The sequence below is a fragment of the Lonchura striata genome, chromosome 12 (assembly GCF_046129695.1).
Source record: "Lonchura striata isolate bLonStr1 chromosome 12, bLonStr1.mat, whole genome shotgun sequence".
Taxonomy (NCBI): Eukaryota; Metazoa; Chordata; class Aves; order Passeriformes; family Estrildidae; genus Lonchura; species Lonchura striata.
The window spans coordinates 23,446,591-23,461,359 of NC_134614.1; the positions used below are offsets into that span (position 1 = coordinate 23,446,591).

The following is a 14,769-nucleotide window of genomic DNA, read 5'->3' on the forward strand; positions in this document are numbered from 1 at the left end:
TGGGCAGCAGCTGGATTTGGGCTGATTTTCAGCAGTTTGGCCACTGGGATGCTGCTGGCGGGCACGGGTGGCTGGGCAGGAGCAGAAGGTGCCTTTAGCAGAGTCTGCAACCAGCTCTGGCACCTGGGCAGGGATTCTGGTGGCTGCAGCCCCTGTCACACCCCTGAAGGACTCTCCTCCCCAGGTTTAAACAGAATAGCAGCAAAATTCTACTTGGTACATGTATATAACTTCATGTTGCTTTTAGATATCCTGCTAGAAACACTGTTAAAACATCTGATATCTGCTTTTTATGCTCCAAGTGATTGAAGCAGCCAGCAGTAGTTAATATTTGATGAACAGAAGGAAAAGATTTAAAATCCAAAAGGTCTCCTTAGGAATATAAGCAATGCAGCAAATTCTGTAGAAGCTTTGGTTGCTGTAAAAGTGCAGAATGTGCTCCTTTTGATTTTTAGTTGGGAAAGTGGTTGTTGGCAAGCTGGAGTACAAAGTTGCCACAGATAAAAGCTGGTATTTCAGCCTCACCTTTATGCTGAGTGCAGAAAGCAGCCCTGCTCTGCTGGGGCTGGCTGTGTGTGTCACTGTGGGTGACCAGTCCACGTCCCCCCAGAGGTCACCAGGCCCTGCTGGCAGCAGCAGCAGGGCAGGGACAAACTGGAATTTCCCTGGGTTTGCTGCCCAGGGTGCCCAGCAGGTTCTGTGCCCTGCAGCACTTGGGGTGATGCTTTGTGCTGCCCTGGAGCAGAGTCACAGAATAAAGCAGGGATTTATTAAAGGATCTCCTCCATGGATCCACCTTGGGCAGCACCAGAGCCCAGCCAGGGCTGCACCCAAATGAACCAAAATGGTCCCAAAATGAACCCAAGATGAACCAAAGTGGCACAAAATGAACCCAAGATGAACCAAAATGGTCCCAAAATGCACGAGCGCTCCCAGGGCTCTCCCTGGGATCAGTTCTGCTCCATTGGCACCTTGGAGTTCATTGTCCCATTCCAGCTCCAGCCCATCAGTCCCATCCTGCTTGTTTTTCTCTCTCCAGCCCACGGTGTTTGTGCTCCTGGGCTGAGGTTTGGATCATTTGTCCTTGGTGCCCAGCTGGAGCAGGAATTGTTTTGTCTCCCTGCTCTGTGCACAGAGCTCACCATACCCTGATATAAATCCCAGACCCACACACTAAAGCAGCACAGAATGTGAAAAACAGAAAAGCCAAACCTGAGGCATCAGGGATGAGGGGGCAGCACCTGGGAGGAAACTCCAGGGCAGGCGCAGGGTGGGATTGCTGGGCTGTCTGCACTGATGGTCCTGGGGGTCCCTTCCAGCTCTGGACATGGATGGTTCTGTGAGAATTTGGCTTTGTTTAGGTTGAATAGCAGCTCTTGGGGTAGTTAATAATTCTTCCATGCAAAGTTCATTTCTCTGTTCACTCTTTTGGCTCTCCAGCAGTGATTTTTCTTCTGGTATCTGCTTTTCCTGTGCTGTGGGGGCTGCAAATACCTGTGTAGATATAGTGTGAATTCTGGGGACGTCTGCTCTCCTTCTCCCTGCTCTCTGTGGAGCTGAAGGTGCTGAGCCCTCTGCAGTGCTGATCCTGGGGCAGGGCAGTGCCTGTTTTTCTGAGGAGGCAGGAGAGCTGATAAACGCTTGTAGGATGACAATGCTCATGAAGAGCCATGCAGAGACCAAACCTGAGGGTGCAGGAGGTGCCTGTGCTCAGGCTGAGGGCTCAGGGGTTAAACAGACAGTGTTTGTGTGCATTGCAAATCTCTCCTCTCCCCTCCCTGGTGTCTGCAGTGAGAGGTAGGGCAGGTTCCTTCACTTCAGGAGCAGCCCCAGACTGTTACTCAGCAATTGCACAGTGGGCTTGGGGAATAATGTCCTGTCAGCCCAGAGCTGCCTTTGTTATCCAGGGGAGAGCAGCCCCAGCACTGCTCTGGGTCACTGCCAGGCTCCTCCACGCTGCTGGGAGAAGGGGAAGCAGTGGCTGCTTTGCTGGGACAGAGCTGAGTCCTGCCCAGGCTGGCTCTGGGGGACAGAGCTGCCCCTGCTCAGCGACCTTCACGCTGTTCTTCACCAGAAGGAATAAAAACTAAACCTCCTTTCCTTAAGCCTGGAGCCTTCCTCCTCCTGAGGCTGAGGAAGGCTGTCCCAGCTTTCAGGCAGTGCTGGCAGGAGTGGAGCCAACCTCCCTTTGCCAGCACACAGCAGGGCAGAGCGAGGTCCAAGGGGTCTGTGGGCTGTGTTTGGCTGCTCACAGGGAGGATGAGGGCTGTGCACACACACACAGCTGGCTCCAGCTGTTCACAGCTCGATTTGGGTGGCTGGATGCCAGCGCAGGGGCTGCTCCTGTGCCTCGTGCCTTCAGGGCAGCGTGGTGAGAATTGCAGCTGCACCCAGCACAGCCAAAGCTCAGCTGAAGCCAGGTGCTTTAGCTGCTGCTGCAAGAAGTGTCGTGAGTATGTGAATGTGTGTATTTATCAGAAATTGTTTTTTTCTACAGATCCCACAAATCAGTTATGCCTCAACTGCACCAGAGTTGAGCGATGACAGGCGCTATGATTTCTTCTCACGGGTGGTTCCTCCAGATTCCTTCCAAGCACAAGCAATGGTGGACATTGTGAAAGCTTTGGGATGGAATTATGTATCCACTTTGGCATCTGAAGGGAATTATGGAGAAAAAGGAGTCGAGTCCTTCATGCAAATTTCCAGAGAGGCAGGTAGGCAACGCCCGTCCTCCCTCCAGAAGCGCTGCGGGGCTCGTGAGTGTCGTGTTGTGCAACTGTGATCGTATTTTCCAGAGCTGATATTTGATCCTAAAGTTGCTGCAGTTCTTTGCCATGGCTCCTGGATGTTGGCATTCCTGAATTGCTCTGGAGGCTCAGGCAGTGGGACCCCTCAGTGGGTTTTAGTGGTTTTGGGGAAAACAGAAATCCTTGAGTTGGAGCGAGCTCCTCCCGCTGCGCTGGCTGAGGTTCCCCTGTGCTGGCATGGGGAGAAGCCAGATCTGGCAAGGCTGAGCTTTTCTGGCTCCACAGGCTGCAGTTCTGCTGTGAGCTGCTTGCAGCCTGGCTGGTGTCACTGCTGGTGCCAGCTCTGGGCTCCAGCCTGATCTGGGTCCTTTGCTTTGGCATTTCCCTGCCCACTTTGTGCAGGCAATTCAGAACCTTTCCCCTGGAGGCTCGGGGCTTGCTGTGTGGGGTGAGGCGTGCCAGACCTTGGGTGTGAGTCCTTGGCAAGCTGGTTTGCAGTCCAGATTCAGAAGGGTTTGGAAATGTGAGTGTTTGAAGCTGATTCCTGTGCTGGGAAGGAAAGAGTGGCAGATGATGGATTTGTTACTGGTGATAAATGCAAGGGCTGCTCCAGAGGCTCTGTGCTGGAACCCATCAGCACAAATCCAGCTCTGCTGTGCTCCCCAGAGGGAACTCGGGTGTCCCAGCCTGTACCTGCCTGGCATTGCCCAGATAAAACAGCACAGTGCCCAGCTCAGTGCCAGGATGACGGAATTTGTGATATTTAAATGATTCCCAGATTGTAGAAAGTCTCTGTCATTGCTGCCAAAGCAGAAGCCATCATTGGTCTGTGCTGGTTTCCAGGTTGTTTATTCTGTTTATCTCTCACATGTTCTGCTGCCCTGCCCAGCTCTGTCCTGCAGGGCAGCGTGTGGGGCTCTGCCCTCAGTGGGATGTGACAAACATTAAATACCAGAAACTCCCTGGGCTGGATTTACAAGAACGTGCCAATATCTGTCACCTACGTTGGACAGTGTGTCCCCAGCCTGAACCAACAGAAAAATGCCAACACCACAGTGAGACATGGAGGGCATGAAGAAGGAGAAAAAGGACAAGGCACACCCAATTTCCTGCATCTTGTGCCCTTTGGACCCCTCATCTAGAATCCTAAAATTTTACTTTTGCACCTGTGCCACACTTAATTATTACTGATATCAAACACTCAGAGCTGGTAATTGATCCTGTAAGATTGAAAACTCTTTTCCATGGACAGAGATCACAGGCAGTGTCTCTGGGGGCTCTGTCCAGGGGGGTTCTGACCCCTGCCAGGGTCCCAGGGCAGCCAGAGGGAAGCTCTGGATTCCCACACCTGGGCAAGGCAGGAGCTCCCTGCAGCAGCTCGGGGCTCCCCATGCCCAGGGCTGCTCCCACAGCTCTGCCTGCAGGGTCCCAAAATGTCCCAAACTGCTCATCCCCCCTGGCAGCATCTTCCAGGGAACCAGCAGGGAAAGTTACTGGGCTGAAAGGATGGGGCCATGGAGAGGGGGAGTGAGGATTGTTTCCTTATATTGATGTCACTGAAGGAACCCACATTTGCATAAATTCTTCTGTTCCTACAAATGCATATTTATGTGGTATTAAAGCAAATGGGTTTGGATTTAATACAGCAGGAAGTGACAAATGCCAGCGCTCATTGGAATTTAAAATTGACTTTATTTGCAAATATCCACTGTTGCAAACTCCTACCCGAAATGTGCTCCCTGTGTGAAGGACAGGCTCTGGCTGCAGAACAGGATCCCGTTTTCTGGACCTCGTGCAGAATTACATTTATTCCATGAGCTGTCCATGGAGCCAGCAGGACACTCGGGCTCCTGCAGCAGAAGCAAGCCTGGAGCCCCAGCAGAGCCGTGCTGCAGCTCAGAGTGTGTGCAGGGATGGACGTGGGTCCTGCCTGGGCATGAAGGCAGGACAGGGATGGTGCCTAAGCTCCTCCTCAGACCAGATAATGCCATTCCTGGCGCTCTCAGGCTGTGCTCAGCCCCCTGTGCCACGCAGCTGCAGCTCGGGTGAAGTTCTGATGGGATTTAACCTGGCAGCAAGTTCCCGGAGGTTTCCCAGCCTGGGGAGGCAGGAGGATGCTGGTGGAGGTTTGGAGGAGCAGTGCTGAGTGGAGGTGCAGCTCCTGCCCTCCCTAGAGGACTGGGGCTTGTCCCCTGGCTTTGGGCTCTGGGTTCATCCTCAGTGAGCTCAAACTCTGCTGGTCCCTGGGGAGCTCCCACGGCTCCCCGGCCCCCCTGGCAGGAGCCAGGAGCTGGATGGGGCAGGAGCAGGGGAAGGAGCTCGGGGGGAGCCCAGGGGGGATTAATGAAAACTCCTTAGAGAACTTGGCCAGCCCTGGCAGGGGCTGCCCAGGGCAGGGGGACTCAGCAGCCCTGGCAGGGTCGGGAAGGGCTGGAGCTGGCACTGGGCGGGCAGAGCTGGGGGCCAGGCTGCAGGGAGTTCAGCCCAAATGTGAATTTCCCCGCAGGGAGCAGTGTTGGCAGCTCCTAGAGAGCTCTCTGGCCTCTCAGGACCACCTTCCCTTGGCAGAAGGAAGGTCTGCCCCGCAGGTGCCAGCACATTTCCTGGCTGTGGCTCCAGTCTGCAGCAGGATAATTACCTTAAAGGCAGCGTTTCATCCAGACTTGTTTCTGATCAGCTGGGATCTTAGGAAATCTGAGGATCGGCAGACAGCGCTTCCCCTGCTTAGTTTTCAAATATGCTTTGGCACATAAAGACTTTGCTTGATCCTCTGAGTTAATAATTCTTCACAAAGTGACTTTTATTATGAGCACTTCAAGCGAGTTTGAATATGTCATTGTGGCAGGAGATGAAGATTTGAAACATGCTCTGCAGTCTGTGGGATTAATAAATTAGGGGAATGGTCTAATTATGGGAAATCTAAAGGACAATTTCAGATTATTAATGAAACTACTGAATACTTGAATTTCAAAGATTAATTCATCTTTGATTTTTTTTAAAAGATTAATCTGTACCAGAAGGTTAATTGCTATCTGTAAGAAATATATATACTGAAGTCGTTAGCAAAAGACCACTTGAATGCCTCCTAACAGATAAATGAAGGATCTGGAGTGCATTTATTAATGTTCTGCTCTCCCCAAATGGCCCATTTTCACAGCTGAGTGGGGCTTTGCTGCTCTCTCACTGCTGGGCTGCGCTGCAGGATGTGTGTCCCTCCTCCTCCTCCCTGCCAGGGCTGCCTCAGGGCTGGCTGTGTCTGCAGGGCAGGTGGGCAGAGGGGACAGCCTGGGGCTCTGCAGGGCTGGGGAGGGTTCTGGGGAGGGCTCTGGGGATGCTGGCAGCCCTCTCTGCCAGCTGCAGGCTGGGCACAGGGCTGGGGAGGGCTCTGCAGGGCTGGGGAGGCTCCTGCTGGGCTTGCTGAGAGCCACCTCCAGGGCTGAGCCCAGAGTGGCCTCCAGGCCCCTTTGGCATGGAGAGCAGAGCCCCTGTGTCACCTCCTTGCTCTCGGGCAGCTCTCCCTGCTGGAACTGCTCAGTGCCATGTCCCACAGCTGTCCCACAGGTGTCCCTGAGCCCCAAATCTGTCCCACAGCTGTCCCCAAGTCCCACATCTGTCCCACATCTGTCCCACAGCTGTCCTGAGCGAGGTGGGGCCAGCCCTGTGCCTGCAGGAGCTGGGTTTGCTCAGGGACAGAAGCTGCAGCCCCCAGCCCCACCCCGCACACGGCTCCCTGCAGGGACTGCTCAGGGTCCCTTCCAACCCCAACACTGATTTTCAGCCCCTCCTGCCCTCAGAAGCAGAGTTATTTCCCCAGAGCATTTCTCAACAGAGGCTTGAGTTTCTCCTGGTTTCCCCTGTGTTTGCCACGAGCCCCTGGGTGTTCTCGCAGGCACCGAGCTGTGTGACACACCTGGTGCTTGTGTGTGGAGCTCTGCCCTGGAGCCTGGGCTGGATTTTGGGAAAGGTTCTTCCCCCAGAGGGTGCTGGAAGAGCCCCGGGTGACTTGGTTCTCTTTCCCTTCTCTCTCCTCTCGGGTGTCCCTTTGGTCCCACTCCTGTCCTGCTTGCTTGGAGCGGGCAGGACAAGCCCAGGAGCTCCAGACGTGGCTGTTCTCTGCTATTAATTACAAGGGCTTCCCAGTGGTGGTTCAGAAGGGCTTGCCTTCCTCAGGCTGTTGGGCTGTGCTGCTCTGGACTTGTGCAGCAGCAGCCAGGGACCCGAGCTTGCAGTGCTCCGAGCCCAAACCCAGCAGCTTTTGTGCTTAAAAACCTGAAGGATTTCGCATAAATGCTCGTGGTTTAAGAAGAGCAGGGTGCAGATGTATAGCAGCAGGGAGCTTTTTCTGACAGCTCCTCATTGATGTTTCATTGCTGTTTATATATTTCTTTTAAAGCCAATTTTATGTCCAGGCACAAGCAAGTCTAGACAGATTGTCTAAAAACTTTTATTGGCTAATTAAGATTATACTGCTGGTGTATCACTGCTGGATAGCAGGGACTCTGCTTAAGGAATGGCCTTTCTTTTTTGCTGCATGTGCCTTTTGCCAAGTTCTCTGTTATTCCTTGGGAGGGCTTTTTTCATACCTGTTTCAGTGACAAAAGCGAGTGCCACTTGAAGCCTCAGGTTTGGACACCTGAGCCTGGATCAAGGAGCCAGAGCACCTTGATTTGTTCCCATTTGTGGCTCCTGCTGTGTTGGAACTCAAGATGTCCCTCAGACATTTTTGGAGGTTCCAGGCCTTGGTCAGAAGCATTTGAGACCCTGGCAGGCAGCTGCAAACAGCTGTGATTTTGGGTTTGAGCCATGGAATGAGTTACCAACTTTGGAGGTGGAACAAACAGTCACAAAGGGTTAGATAGTGTAGTAAAAGTAGTTACAAAACAGAGGGGAAATTTTTTTAGTATTGTACAGGGGAGTTTTAACACTTGTACAGGGGGGTTTTTACTTTGTACATGGGGTCAGAAGTTCTAAGATGGAGGAAAGTGGGCTGATCCTGTTCTTCCTCCTTCTTCTTCTTTGCCTCCATGTTCTTGGTGATGTTGGCACTTACAGATTGCTTTAGAGTAGAAAAGCACTTTGTAATGTAGGCAGTAGGTATTGGGGGAAAACTATAAACATGTAATATGTAATATATCATATAAAAGCTAGCAGCAGCCCTGGGTGGGGAGAGAGAAGAAGACACAGACAGAGAGGATGTCAGGGTGTGTGTGTGCCTCTGCCTGAGCTGTGAACAAACCACAGCAGCCTGAGAAGAAAATCTTTTAGATAACCAACAATAAACTGCCTTGAGACTGAACAGCAAGAGCCTGCCCAGTTTTCCTTTGGAAGCAGAGGTTGGAGGAGGAATTTCCCCACCACATGGGACCCCAGAGCAAGGCTGGGGTCCCACAGGCTCCAAGCCAAGGCTGTGCACTTGGGCAGCTTCAGAAGGCTTGCTCCAAGCAGAATGCTGGTGATTAAACTCCAGCCACATCTCTTGCCTCAAAAGGAGCCGGGAATCGTAAACATCAAAGATGGCAAAGATCTAATTTGGATGTCATTAGTGCTAAAGCTGCTCTTCTCTTCAGTAGGTGGATGTGCACAGGTGTGCCAGCAGCTGGCTGGGAATGCAGGATTTTTCCTGTAGCAGCAAATGGCTGGAAATGTCTGGTGCTGAGAGCTGACGTGCAGATCTGTCCTCTGCTCAGCCAAGCAGTTTGTCAGGAATTGATCTCGGCCACGGGAGCTCTCTCCCTCTCTCTGCTCCAACCAGTCCATGGAAATTGTGTGGCTTGTGATGGCAAATCCATGTGGGAAAAATCCTCCCCCAGCTCAGCTCTCGCTTCCAGGGCTGGCAATGGGCTGAGTCCAGGGGCTGCAGGTGGGGACTGAGCTGCTCGAGGGCAGGGGCTGCCTGGGGCTCCCACAATGGATTTGGGGCTGCCTGGGGCTCCCCAGCACAGATTTGGGGCTGCCTTGGGTTCCCCAGCACAGATTTGGGGCTGCCTGGCACCTCCCAAGGATTAAATGACTTTTTCCTTTGCTGTGTGATCAGCCCTGCTTTGAGCATTGCAAGGCACGGGGTGCAAACCCAAATTTCCCCCACGGGACCTGGTGCTGGGACTCCTGTGGGATGTCAGGGTGGCTGTGGATGCCTTGTCACATCCTTGGTGGAAATGTTCCTGAGGAAGATGAGGAGTGGGAGAGCTGCTGCACACAGCGGTGCTGGTGTCCTGCTGTCCTGGTGTGCTGTGTCCTGTGTCCTGGTGTCCTGTGTCCTGGTGTGCTGTGTCCTGGTGTCCTGCTGTCCTGGTGTGCAGAGAGGAGCTGTGCTGGCATTGCTCAGCTCTGGACAAGTCCAGGGCTGCTGCTGGAGATGTGTAATCCTCCCCAGAGACAGCAGCGTGCTGAGAGAGCACAGTGCAGTGCAACTTGATTACAGACAGCAGCTCAGGATTTCTGATAAAATCATTCATCTAATTCTTCTCTAATTTTCTTCGTTCACCATTACAACCATCCCACATTACTTCCAGGCCGGGGCTGAGGCTGTGGAGGCTGATTAAATTGCCGGGCAGACTTTTAAATGAAAGGATCCATATCGAGCTCCGCTCATTATCAGCTCCAAGAAATTAAATCTACCCTTGATGATTTACTCCAAGGCGAACCCAGCAGGCGCTGGGAAGACAAAGGGCACGCTGGCAGATGAGGAGGAGGCAGAGGAAGGCCAGAGCTGCCAGCCGTGCCTGCAGCAGGCTGGGCTGGCAGTGCAGGGAGGTGGCAATCCCAGGGAGCAGCATGGTTCTGTCCCTGGGAGCTCTGACACTTCCACTGCCTGTGCAGATTGCTGCTCCCCTGCTGCAGGGGCTGTGGGGCACTCCCCTGAGCCCTGGCACTGCCCTGAGCCCCTGTCTGCTGCACTGCCCCTGTCACATCCCTGTCCCCATCCCTGCCCCTGCCCCATCCCTGTTCTTTATTAGAACTATGCTATAATCCATTAATATACTATTTAAAGGAGATACTAAAACTACACATCTACTTGTTCTAACTCCCATATCTAACTCACTCTAAACCTGTGACCCTTTTTTCTTGAGCCCAGCCCCAGGTGGGTTGGATTGGCCATCAGCTCAAACAATCCTCACCAGAATCCAACCAAGCAATCACCTCAGGTAAACAATTCTCCAAACACATTGCACGTGGGAAAACAAGGAGCAGGAATAGAAATTGTTTTCTTTCTTCCCTCTGTGCTGCTCTATAAGACATCCTGAGAGAGAAGAATGTTCCTGCCTTGGCTGTGCAGCCCCTGCAGGGATGGGACTCCCTGCCCTGGGCAGCTCAGGGGGAGCCGTGTGCTGCTCTGCAGCAGATCTTACTGCCTTGCCTTGATTTTTAAAAGTGGTAAGTTTTCTTTTTCAGTATTGGTAATTTTATTTTTTTCTTTTTTAACAGAAAAAGGTTGATATGTTGCCATGATTTTCGAAAGTGTTAACTTTGCTTTTTCAATACTGTTCATTTTCTTTTTTTTTTATTTTTTAACAGAAAAAGGGTGCAATGTTGCTGTGATTTTAAAAGCATTTTCTTTTATAGTTCTTTAAAAAGTTTTTTAAAAACTATAAAAAAATACTTAACACTTTTAAAAATTAAAACAGCATTGCCGTGTGGTAAATGATCACTGACAATGTTTTTTAAAGGGCACCTGCCCTGCCTGCTCTTGCTGGGAGCTGTGCCCTGGTGCCTGGGCTTGCTGCCTGGCAGTGCTGCTCCTGGCCCTGTGCTCCAGCAGCGCCCACACGCCTGCTGGAATTACATTTCCCTTTGGGAGCTGAGTTTTGCTCAGCCCTAACTCACACCTTTATAAGAAGTACATCATTTTCCCTGTAAGTTCATTTTTCATGCAAACAGGAGGTGAGTGTGGAGCCTCCTCTGGCCTCAGTGTGTGTCCGTGGGGAAAGCTCAGCTTTGCTCTGGGATTTTAACTGATGGAGAACCCAAGGCAGGAGATCTGTGGGGTTTTTCCAGGAAAGGGAAGCTGGGGCTTGTTCTGAAAGCCTGTTCTGGGGTTATGGGGTCAGGGATGTGCCACGAGGGCTCGGCAGGAGCAGCTGCTGTGCCCAGCCTCGGGAAAACACAACAACTTCTCTCCTGGCACAAGAACTTCCAGGCTCAGAGTTTCTTTGTGCCCTGGCTTTGCGAAGTCTTCAGAAAAGCCTTTCAAGGGCAATGCCGAGTTCTCTCCTTGCATGAGTGATCCACAAGACAAGCTCCTTTCCGCTTCCTTGCTTTTCTGCCTTTTTTTCTTTTCATGAGATTTATGGAGATATTGAACTAGCAGAAAAGAAAAAGAAGGGTGGAGAGTGGTTTGGCACGTGTACAGTCATTGATAGACAGAGACAACTCTGCCGTAACAACACCCAGTAATGATTTGAATAAAGAAAAGGTAATTAAAACCACACGATTCTAAAACTTTATTTTCACATATGGCTGAAAATTTGTAAACGCCTCCCGGAGTCAAACTGGCACTAAAGATGTTTATGGCAATATTTGAAATACAAAATGCAAACCATCCAGCTCTTACCTGTGTTCCTTAACACGTAACTGTTCCTTATTCTACACATATAGAGATGTATAACTTCGTAGCTTTACATAATCTTCTTCTGGCTGGTGTTAATTGAATTAGTCATGCTTTTAGAATGCTAAAAAGATTTGCCTATGGGAATTTCTCTTCAGCTGTGAGTCAACAGTCAATTCTCTGGATTTTGTTTTAGTCAGTGCCTCTTTATTAGAATAAACAAGATTACTGGCGGGGGAAATGTTCTCTCTGTTGGTGCTAACGGGGGGCTGGGGAGTGCCCGGGTGGGATGAGCAGGGCTGGTGCAGTTGGCAGTGATGGCTGCACCTTCCTTTGCCCCTTTGTCTCTGGGTGGTTCTGTGCCCTGGGGCTCTCCTCCCCACAGCAGCCCAGGTGACACTTCTCTCCTGTCCTCCCTCTGCTCTGTCGTGGTTTGACACAGAAGAGAATTTTCTCAAGAAGTTGGGGTCAAACCAGTCGCTGGCCAGGTTTGGGTATTGGCATCTGATGCTCGCCTGTGCTGTGGTGTCTGCTGCTGGTTTTATGAGAGAGATGCAGGGCATTGGTTTCTACAGCCTCAGGGCTTGCAGCAGGTTGGGAGAGGTGCAGAACAGCAGCAAGCTCAATAATTTCTTCCTTGGGGTTACATTTGCTGTTGTGTTTTACATCTCCAGTTGCGTGGGATCCCATCTGCAGGGCTCTGCAGGGCTGTGGGATCCCATCTGCAGGGCCAGGGCTGTGGGATCCCATCTGCAGGGCTCTGCAGGGCTGTGGGATCCCATCTGCAGGGCTCTGCAGGGCCAGCTGTGCAGGGCCAGCTCTGGCCACAGCCCCTGGCCCTCCAGCAGGATGTCCCTGCCCCGTGGGGCTGTGGCACTGGGGGCTGGGGGGTGAAGCTGTGAGATGCCCGTTTGCCACAGAGGGTTTGGGGCTGCACCTTTGCAGAGCAGATGTGATGCAAACATCCGAGGGTTTGTTTGTGACCTGCTGGGTTCAGGCTGGCCTGGAGCTGTGGCTGTGTGCAGGAGCTGCAGGAGCCCAGGGAAAGGAACGTGAGACAGCCAGAAAGGAAAACAAGAGCTCTGCCTTGTGGCAGGGCTGATTCGGGACAATTAAAGGGTAACAATAATAGGAAAAAGGATGGCAGGTTCATCGAGGTAATGTCAAGCCTCTCTCCCTGTGTTGGGTTCTGCTGCTACATTGGTAAACTTGGACAGGGAGAGGGGGAGAAGTTCCAGCTCCTCCTCCTGAGGCCAGCTCTGGGCACTGGAGTGCCCCGGTGCCATCTGAGTGTGGAGCAGGAAGATTTATGCCTTGATATGAAATAACCAGACCCTTTTGTATAGCTGGGCCCTTCTGTTAAAAAAAGAACAGATCCGTGAGTTTGTCTGGTGAATTGGACAAGCCTGGGACATTTGTTCCAATTTGATTTTTATAGCTCTAGAGGGACACGATAACCAAGCAAGCCATAGACATTTCCACTTATGTTCTCCAAAAATAGTGGGAGGCAGCATGTGCTTCTGTACCAGAAGGATTATGTAGGTCAGCCTGGCTCTGAACCTGTTATTAAAAGTGACATTGCCAAAGAAAAACCAACAGAAAATACAAGAAGCTTTGAGTAAGAACATCACAGGTACCCACTCTGCTTCATCCCAGAAGGGTTCCTGAGGCACTGCTCAGCACTGTGCTTTCCTCACCTCTCCTCCAGACCCTCTGCCAAATGGTGGTGCTAAAAATCCCAGCTGCCACTCACCTGAAACAAGCAGATGTGTGAAAGTAGCATAGAAACAGGTAACTGCCATAATGCTGATAATTTAGGGGAAATTCGGTGTGATTTTTGTGAATTATCTTTCATTTTCTTCGATGGCTGGGCTTGGGAGACCTCTGCAGCCCCTGGAAAATGTTCTGCCTTTTCTGAAAGCAGCCAGGAGATTGGGGGCATGATGGGGCTGTGGTGCCCTGGCAGCAGGGACGGGCTGGAGCTGCAGTGCCAGGGCTGAGGGAGGGACAGCACCCATCTGCTCTGGAGCTGGCTGAAGGGGCTGCCTGAAGGGAGGGCAGCTAAGAGCAGGACTGAAACCAGAAAGGAATTGTCAGAAATGGCTGGGTTTTTCAGTGCAGCACCTTCTGAGCCCCGGGAGTGCTGGCATCCCCCACTGCCCCTGGCAGAGGGGAACTCTGCCCTGCCCTTGCAGAGCTGGCTCTGGGCTCTGGGTTCTGGGATTTGGGTTCTGGGTTCTGGGCTCTGGGATTTGGGTTCTGGGCTCTGGGCTCTGGGTTCTGGGCTCTGGGATTTGGGTTCTGGGCTCGGGGAGCTCCAGCTGCTGCTGCCTCAGGTGGGTTTAGGGGCAGCAACAACACCTGGCTAAGACTGAATTTCTAATGCAAACGCCAAGGGGATTTACCAGAGTCAGTTTTTACCTGCTGGGGAGCAAACTGCTTCTGTTGGTTCCATTCCCTGCTGCCTCTGCAGAGGCACAGCCACAGCCTCCGTGGTATTGTCTTTTCAGGCCGTTTTTGAATGATTTGCTCTGGTTTGGGCTTTTCGTGACAGATGCTCCAGCTGCAAGCAGCCACCACTTTCAGAAGGGAATGTAGAAAAACAGAAAATCCTGATTTCTCTCGGGCACGATCGTTTTCTTCTCCTTCTGGGAAATGTAGTGATGGGACAAGTACAGTCAATCCCCAACAAACAGCTTTTGTGTTAATGAACAGATTAGTCCCATTTGGATTTGCCACATTTGAAAGCTGCCTGTGGCCTCATCATCCTTTATTCTGATTCTTGTGCTTCACATTTGATTTGGATTTTGGAAAAGCGGTTCCTGAAGTGGACGAGGTCCCTCGCTGGCAGTTTGGCCGTGCCATCTGCCGTGGGCCGTGCCCATGGGGCCGTGCTGGCTGCCCAGGCTGGGCTGGCACCGCTGCCTGCAGCGCTGGGAGCCCCCAGGGACGGCTCAGTCACAGCTCTGCAAGTTCTGCCCTGGGTGCCCATTGTGCAGCAGGGCTGTAGGGAGAGGTTTGCACCGAGCCCCAGGTTCCTGTGGGGCAGTGTGAACCCCCTTGAATGGGTGTGAACCCCCTTGAATGGGTGTGAACCCCCTTTTCTTGCCATGCCCCTTTTCTTGCCATGCCCCTTTCTTTGCCGGCTGGGGCTGTAAAGCTGCAGAGCTGCCTCCGAGCCGGGGCTGGTGGAGGGCAGGAGGGCAGAGGTGGCTCCTGGCTGTCGCCCCGGGCACAGACCCCTCTGCCTGGCACTGCAGGCGGCTGCTGCTGCTGCCCACATTGTGCTGCCTGCAGAGCCCCGGGCAGGGCGAGCTCTGGGGCACAGCCCCCATGCCCAGGGGGTGAGCAGCCCCAAACACTGACCTGTGCTCTGTCACCTCAGAAATCCCCACAATCACCTCCAGCGGAGAGGTTCTGTCAAAGCAAGCCCATGAGGCTGAAAAATGAGTCTCAGAAATCCCCACAATTACCTCC

The 14,769-nt window shown here is 52.3% G+C and overlaps 1 protein-coding gene across 2 annotated transcripts in view; it reads left to right on the forward strand.

The window, feature by feature from the left end:
- Positions 1-14,769, forward strand: part of GRM7 (glutamate metabotropic receptor 7) — a 176,841-nt gene that overhangs the window by 73,022 nt on the left and 89,050 nt on the right. For both annotated transcript variants that reach the window (XM_077786197.1, XM_077786198.1), the window contains exon 2: positions 2,498-2,714. In XM_077786197.1, the coding sequence (XP_077642323.1) occupies positions 2,498-2,714 (217 nt within the window). The remainder of the gene's footprint in view (positions 1-2,497; positions 2,715-14,769) is intronic.